Source organism: Coniophora puteana (assembly GCF_000271625.1).
Source record: "Coniophora puteana RWD-64-598 SS2 unplaced genomic scaffold CONPUscaffold_12, whole genome shotgun sequence".
Taxonomy (NCBI): domain Eukaryota; kingdom Fungi; phylum Basidiomycota; class Agaricomycetes; order Boletales; family Coniophoraceae; genus Coniophora; species Coniophora puteana.
In genome coordinates, this window is record NW_006913064.1 from 10004 (window position 1) to 17971 (window position 7968).

Here is a 7968-nt window from a genome sequence, read left to right on the forward strand (position 1 = left end):
CTAATGCTTCTCTCGCTCCTCTTGGGAAGCGGCAGGTTGAACACCGCCCTCCTCGTGCCCCTCGTAGCAGTTGTACGACGCCGAGCGCCACGCGGGCACGCTGCGCTCGAAGAGAATGTCGACCCTGCGAATCGAACGTTAGCCCTTCGGTTTGTTCTCAAAACAGAAGGGATGAAGAAACACCCATTCGTCGGTCGTCCTCCCCTTCGTCTCCACAATAAACTACCATACCCAGACAGACGCGAAGACAGTGAGCCCGCCGTAGAAGAAGCCGGCGTATCCGCCGAGGTTGCCCTCGTCTGGATTGATCCTGCGGTTCAATAAGTAGGGTGAGCGGTGGTTATTGTTGTTCGAGCGCCTGGCGCGGGAGACTGGTCCAGACAGACGCGGAAAAGACGTACAGGTAGGGCGTGATGATGCCCGAGAGCAGACCAGCGAGAGCCTGGGAGACGTTGGCCATGCCGATCGTCTTTGTGCGGAGCTTCTCGGAGGGGGCTTCGGCGAGGATGACGTATCCGATTGGGCCACTTTGCATAGAAACAAGAAACGTGGGTTAGCACCCTGAAAGTAGACTGACGGATCGTCTGATAGGAATGGGAACGTACACGAAGTTCCAGAGTACAGTCTATACCAAGTATAAATCAGTATGAGATGATTTATGGAAGAGACGGCAGGGCGAGCTTACAAAGACAGCGACGGCCCAACGTGCGCTTTGCGTCTTGGGTATCGTCAGGAAGCCAATGAGGAGACATATGACTGCGAAGCCGTAGGTACCCCAGTTGAAGAGTGTCCGTCGGCCGAGGTGGTTCACTGTGTAGAACGTGACGAAGTTGCCGAAGATCTATTGGAAATATGTCAGCTTAGCGGTCAGCGGTATATTGGACGGCGAGAGCAACAGAAGTAGGGAAGGAAGTATACGCACGCCAAGAGCAGTAATGCCGATGCTAAGGTCGAATGCCTTCGTTGCCGCGAACCCGGCGAGCTCGAAGAAATACGTGTCGTACGAGAGTACAAGTGGCACGCCGACGATCTGCGGGAGGACGAAGATGACGCTTGTGATCATCGTCCGCCAGAAATTGTCGCCTGTGAAGCAAGTTATGCATCAGCGCCAGAGGTCGTTGAAACGTCGGCAGGAAGAAAAGCACGACGCACGCTTGAACAGCTCCGCATACGTCGAGCTCTTGCATGTACGGCCGACATTTGGTTTGCAAGTAGTTCATCGTTTCCCCGGACCAAAGTTTGCACTCCGTACGCCACGCTGGAATATCCATGAATTCAGGTTCGACGATAACTGTGTTACATGTTCGACAAGCTCAGTGACCCAAACCTTTAATTCATCATTCATGTGCGCACCTGGGTCATAAGACAACAACAGATTACGACGCGAGTAACGAGCACGCGTAGACTAACCAACATCAGCAAACCGGACGGTCTTTAAAGCGTCAAGTATATGACTCACATTTGCCAAAAACGAAGTGAAGACCCATGACGATGACAAACCACTGGACGACCATGTTATCCATGTTCTCTCAAGAGTCCGCTGGTACGTATACAAATCATCGACGTGACAATTGTGCACTGAGAAACCAAGCTCAAAGGAAGCTACTAAAGATGTAGTAACAATCATACCTCGTTACCAGTCCATTCTCGACCACGTCAAGTATGATGGACGTGATGACACGGTCCATGCTTTCAATTGAAATACGGTGAGACGTACACTTGCGGAAAGAGTAGATATATTCACGCGCAAATGGAGCCTGAGCTGATCGAAGGTTTCCATGTTGATACAGGTTAGGTCGTCAGCATCCATCCCGAGTAGCAAGCGAAGGGCCTTATCACACACCTCTCTGCTGTGATGACTGAAGCGGCGTTAATGAACAGGATACAAGAATATGATGGAAATCTCACCAGAAGCGGAGCCTACCATCCAACACAATCCCTTCTCTCCATGTTCTTGCTCTTGAGGCATCCTTCGCGATAGATTGAGTGCCCAACCAAAAGCACCTATAACGCCGTGGCGTCGACGTGATTGGCGTTAGTCAGAGCACGAAGGATGAATAACTGTGAGGGATTTACCGGTGGGAAGACGAAGGAGGTGAAAGGAGGTCACGGAGACGCTCGCAAGGTCACAAAGACCCACTCTGGACAAGCTGATCACAAAGATCAGCCGGGATAGAAGTCCCAAAGACTTCCTAGAGGTCGCAAAGACCTTCAAGTGGAGAACATGTATGGAGCGACGGAGGTTTATCGAGGAGGAGGACATGAAACGAGATGGGACAGTGAAGGTGAGGGAGAAAGAGGAGGGACTGGGACGAGGATAGGGACATGGGGAAAAGCAAGAAGCGAAGGGCGCCTGAAAGCCATATCTAAACGCTCTATTGAGTGACCCAAAACGTCAGTAATGCACCCACAAAGCGAACGCCACCAGCGCAGAGGACTCTATTGATAGTTCGCTGAGTCTGGCGGACGTTCGGGGCTTGAACACGGAAGCAAATTCGCAGTGAGCTCACATTCGCTGGAGCTGAGTCTGTAGCGGAGCTCATAGTTGCGGTGACGTGCCACCAGGTGCCACCGACCGGAGATGTCCGAGCCGCGGCTTGCGTTGGTAGTGTTTGTGCGATAAACAATCTCTATCTTTTCCTTCCATCTCCTCGTCCTCGACTCTCGACCTCCCCCACTATCCATCCGGTACCATCCAGCCCCTCGGAGATCCTCAAAGCCCCTCAAGAGTAGGATTCGGTATAAGGTTAGTAGCGATATCCTCCCCTCCCCCTCCGCCGTTCTTGTGGGGCTTTGCGCCGCCACAAGGGTGTCTTTGTGACACCTCGTCGTGGGTCTTTGTGATCTACTCTTACCTCGACTCTGTGTCAGAGGGTTTGCTTGACCGTCGGTTTTTCAGGACCAGCGGCGCAATCACCTTAGTTCTTGCTTCGACTTTGATAATTCCCTCGTCATTTTCCCTTCAATTTTAGCTCATTATCTTTTTAATCTGTGCGCTTCTGTTGTGGCGTGTCCGGTCGATATTCTTTTCTTCGCCTTTTCTTCCACTGCTCTACGTACAATCTTCATCTCTTGGAGACGCTAGAAAAACGCCGTTGAAGGATCGACACTCAAAGGTATATTGTGTGCTCTTGTCCCTTCAGTAACTTATGCTCGTCACGACAGATGGCCACCAGCAAGCATCCTTCCAATCTATTCTCTCCTCATCTATGGGAGCCTACGCCTAAGGATTCCATACGTACGTGGCTTAGCGATCATGACATTAACACGGTCTCAAGATACAACAGATCAATGGGGTCCGTATGACGCTTTGACGTGGGCGCCTTGCAATGATGGAGTCATCACCTCTCCTAATGCCGACTACATTCCACCTTACCGACCAGAATGCGCAGACCTCGTCGCCCGTGCTGATGGTCGCTTTGGGCTCCACGATCCATTCCATGTTCCATACGAATACCATCCGCGTCAATGCTGGATCATTGCCTATCCCAACAAAGAAGCCTTTCAAACTCACTGTTTCGCCGTTTTGTGGTACACCCTGAGCATTCATGATGTCGACTTTTCCGCTTCCAACAGCCGCTCTGGCGTTGTGAAGCCGTCTCTGCTCAACCTGCTCGCTGAAGCCTCCCGCTTCCTTTCCAGAGAGGCCGAACCATTCATAAAGGGTACCGACCCGCGCAACGCCGACTACATGGAGGCGGACAGACCTTCTCTCATCGCCGGCCGTGCATGGGTCGCGGACGCGCTGGATCGCGTCAAGTCTCATGGTCAGGCACTGGGTTCATGTGCAGGCGACTTTCGGAACCTCACGCTACGCTTAGCTGATCTGCAGCGTGGTATGATGGATATCTTCGGTTTTGTACACTACTGGCGCTTTGTAGGGCGTGCCATGATGCACAAGGATTGGACCTATCTACGCTCCCCCGACTTTGCTCCCAGCGATCCGAAGCTAGACGGCGTCATCATCCGGGCCAGCACCAAGTACGTGGGGGCATTCTGCACGAACTCCGCATGGGCGTCCCAGCTTTACCGCTCCGGTGTGCCTGTTTGGATCCCCCGCAATCGAAACGACATCTCTCCGTCTATCAAGAGCTTGACGATGGTCTCCCTCAAAAAGTACCCCCATCTTGCGATCGAACACTCGAAGGTTGACAATGTGACGACCCCATATCCCGCAGTAGTGAAGAACTGGCCCATGGGACCAGAGCGCGCGTATATGGCTCGGTATGGGTACGGGAATACGGCCGAGAAGTCAGAGGTTGTTTTCGGTGACCCGGCTACCTCGACGAGGATGAATGCGGCATACAACCCGAAGCATAACGTCGCTTCGCATCAGCGCAAACCATGTAAGTTCTCTCAGTGATTCGATATTAATCGAGGCTTAACTAGTATGTAGATGCTGGTCGCCATCGCAGCAACAATGCTGGTCCGTCGTCAGGCTCATCTGCGACGTCTACCAAGGGCGTGTGCACGCAGCCCGTCACCTCCCGCTGGAAACTTGACACGAGCGCAAGGCTCCCCGGCGTGCACCAAACCTGGTCAAGTGCCTGCGGGAAAGTCGACTACTCTAATCCAGTCTCTTGCCCTCCTTTCGCTGGCGCCTTCCTCATTCCTGACCCCAATCTCTTCTTTGGGACTCAAACTACCCCCAAGCTGGTCACCTTCATTCGTAACTGGCTTTCGCTCCGGCCTGCACTGATTACCGCATACTGGGGAAGCCCTGCCATCCTCAGTGCCATTGCAGCGCGACTGCCTGACCGGGACCCAGAAGTGCGCGGTCTTTCTACGCAGGAGTGGCGACATTTTCTCGGGGGTTTTGTTTGGTTGGCAATAGGAGTATCGTACGAAGGTGGCAAGGGCAAACGGCCCCAGTCGAAGGTGGATCAGGCACTGGCAAGGACTCAACTGTGCCGCTTGGTCGACTTGGACTCCGTGCCCCAGTCGACGGATCAAACTGTGTTTAACGTGCGCGGTCACAGCATCTCCCCGGAGGCTTGGGCCGACCCTAAGGATCATTTGATGCGAGGGTTGTTTTGGGATCTATCAGATCTAGGTTTCGCCACTGACGTCATGGCTCTCGATGCACTGATCATGCCAGCGGATTGGCTCCGTGATCCGTCGGGCCGGCATGCGAGGCTCACCGACATTTTCCCGATGCCTACCCAGTCCGTCGAAACTCGCCGCGATGTTCTCGGAGCTGATGCAGCAAGCTCGCATGTTCGAGCTGACAAGTTGCGAGCTCTGATGGCCGAGTGGCCTAACTCCCCGCCGCGTTTGCAGAGTCCCATCACTTCAACAACCGGCGTCGTCGTCGTTCACATGACCATCGCCAACCACTTGTTCCAGCGATGCCATGATCGCTGGCGGCGGCCACTTACCGTACCGCGGGAGGTGCCGCCCTTCTTCCTTGACGACTGAGGACCAGTATCGGGACCCTCTTCTTTCTTCCTAGATGATATTTGACTTGCATATGTTGTTGCATCGGCGTTGTTCTCGCTTTAGATCTTTGTTTTGTTTTGTTTTGTTTTTTCCCTTTCTTTTTGCGTTGATCTCGGTACATTGCATTTTCGCGGTCTCGTACATACATTACGATCGACAACAACTCATGGACTCATGCTGAAGTGCTCTCATTGAAATTGTAGACATGCCTAATGATACGTCATCGGCGGATATTGTGCAAGAACAAGATTCTGGTGATCGCGCCCCGAGTACTCAGGTAACGGACGCACGTGTATCCTCGTCAGCGAGCCGTCGTCAACGCAAAGGGGTCCATCGCTGCGCCCCAAATGCAGCTGCATCTGAAGCAAGCACGAGTTTGGTACGCGTAAAGCGTGGGCGGCGGGTGGGAGCGGGTACTGCATTAGTCGTTGCTCCAGGTATGATTCAGTCAGATGTTTCTATCATCGCTGACCGGTTTGTATACAGGCGGGCTGCGCTACAAACTTGGTGCAAAGCCAACAAAGCGGCAACGTCCAGCAGAGAGCCCCCTTAGAGCTGCTGAGCAAAGCCAAGATACCCAATCGTCACTCTCCCTCGACCATGGCGTCGTATCTCCTGCATCAGACATACCCCCTGCACCAGACGCTCACCCGTCACCGCATCGTTTCAACGACGACATGTTCTCCGAAGACACAACCTACGTGCTTTCTAATCACGATCCCGCGGCGTTTCCTCCGGCCCCTCGGCGCTACCTGTCTGGAAGAGAGAAGAAGAAACGACAGTGGATGAAATGGTCGACGGTAGTAATACCATCTCTTATCATGCTGTATCTCAAGCTACTCAGGCATTCAGACAACTTACGCAATATGCCTAGCCTCGACGTCCTGAACGCGCCGCGAAAGTGTACAGCAGGCTGCGCAGGGCGTCGTCTAACGGTGACATGTGTATTCTTCGATCGTAAGTGTCTTCGCGTCAAGTTCGTCTTGTCACCCATCGCTTACTCTGAGCTAGGCCTTGAAGAGCGTTCCCTCCTTTCGTGCGAATGTGACTCGGCCCCAAAACAGCTTTTGAGAGCTGGCCTCTTCGGCTGTGCACCTGTAGGGCCCACGTTGGCCGTGGACCTACGCGTACTTGCTTTTATGCGGTCCCTGCACTTAAGAACGGCCCCAAACGTGACCGCATGGACTGACACGCTGGAAGATGTGCTTGGGAACATGGGCTACAAACTACCGAAAAGGGTACGCTATTCGAATCAAGGGTGTATGCACAACTTATGGTAATACAGGATAACCTCAGGCGACGCTTTCATCGTGCATTTCATTGGTATCGCGTTTTGATCATGCGGTGCGACTCGTTTTGGCAGGACGTGATTGAGGGGCACCGGTCTTCATCCTCGTCGGAACAAGACGTGACTGAGGGACACCATTCTTCGTCATCATCAGAGCAGGACGTGATCGAGGAGACCTCTTCTCCGTCAACGTCAGAGCAACCGTCACGGTATCTGCGGCAACGATGTGAATTGTGTTTCGGAGGGAAAGACTGGCGTACAGCAGAGCGCGTAGGTGGCACGTACGTGAACGTTTTGCTTGTGCTATGTATACTACTAACATAAGCACAGCCCAGACGTTATCGCTTGCATTGACGCCTGCTTCACGCAAAAGCGCTCCGCGACTCATCACAAGGACCAAGGACGAGACCCCGAGAATCCGACAGAAACTCTCTTCCTGAGGGAAGACGACGTGAAAGCTGTCGAACACGTTGTCGATGCAAAGAGAGGGAGTAAGGGAACGAGGCGGCCGACGAACACCGGGACCACCGAGGAGGATTCAAAGGAACCCGGTATGCGAGTCCCTAAATCAGCACTGGAGAGCTGTCATGAGAGCTTCAAGGCGGCCGACGACAAACGAGAGAAGGCGAGCATGCGCTTTTTCACGGATACAGGGCTGATGGCTTTGTTATGTCGTCACGATCGTGTTCTCTGGTTAGTGAACATGACTTCCGCCGGGGAAAAGCAACATTACGCGATCGCCTTGATCATCGAGCTGTTCAAGAACTTACCCTCGGATATGGTGGTTGGTATTCTATACGACATAGGGTGCCAGCTAGATCGTAGCTGCAACAAGTGGGACCTCATCCCTGATTTACTCCCTCGTATCATATTCGCTATTTCGGTGTTCCACGCTTACGGCCATCAGTGGCCATGTCAAATTGTGTATCATCCGCGGAAGTGTGTAGGTTTTGGATTCTCCGACGGAGAGGGCTGCGAGCGCCTCTGGAGTGCGCTTAAAGCCTTGATTCCTACGTTACGCGTGTCCGGTGTATGTGGGCGATTTTTCTGTATTTGTTTTCACGGTGCTCGAGTTGTTGATGGCTTCTGGTAGTTTCATCAACGACTATTCGCTCTCGATGTTCAAATAACTTTCCTGGACTGCAAATCAAGGGAATCCCTTGGATCCTGGCTGTTCCGACGCTGGCAGACAACATGTCAACGACTCACAGAAGCTAGTGTAGGTCTCAGTAATCTAGGTG

The 7968-nt window shown here is 53.0% G+C and overlaps 4 protein-coding genes across 4 annotated transcripts; 3 read left to right on the plus strand and 1 right to left on the minus strand.

The window, feature by feature from the left end:
• Positions 1-222: 222 nt before the first annotated feature.
• CONPUDRAFT_157261 (uncharacterized protein) lies at positions 223-1523 on the minus strand (the record flags this gene model as incomplete). The annotated part of the gene is made up of 6 exons (XM_007774263.1): positions 223-310; positions 402-527; positions 606-625; positions 686-841; positions 923-1083; positions 1460-1523. 6 exons carry the CDS (start codon positions 1521-1523, stop codon positions 223-225), a joined length of 615 nt encoding a protein of 204 aa, XP_007772453.1.
• A 1642-nt stretch (positions 1524-3165) lies between these two features.
• On the plus strand, positions 3166-5418 carry CONPUDRAFT_157262 (uncharacterized protein; the record flags this gene model as incomplete). The annotated part of the gene is made up of 3 exons (XM_007774264.1): positions 3166-3238; positions 3288-4346; positions 4397-5418. The coding sequence occupies 3 exons, from the start codon at positions 3166-3168 to the stop codon at positions 5416-5418; spliced, it is 2154 nt and encodes a 717-aa protein (XP_007772454.1).
• Positions 5419-6566: 1148 nt separating this feature from the next.
• CONPUDRAFT_35308 (uncharacterized protein) lies at positions 6567-7418 on the plus strand (the record flags this gene model as incomplete). Its single annotated transcript, XM_007774164.1, has 3 exons — positions 6567-6677; positions 6725-6997; positions 7053-7418. Coding segments are annotated over 3 exons (750 nt in total), but the record flags the coding sequence as incomplete, so codon positions are not given.
• A 12-nt stretch (positions 7419-7430) lies between these two features.
• On the plus strand, positions 7431-7820 carry CONPUDRAFT_62412 (uncharacterized protein; the record flags this gene model as incomplete). Its single annotated transcript, XM_007774185.1, has 1 exon — positions 7431-7820. The coding sequence occupies one exon, from the start codon at positions 7431-7433 to the stop codon at positions 7818-7820; it is 390 nt and encodes a 129-aa protein (XP_007772375.1).
• Positions 7821-7968: the final 148 nt, after the last annotated feature.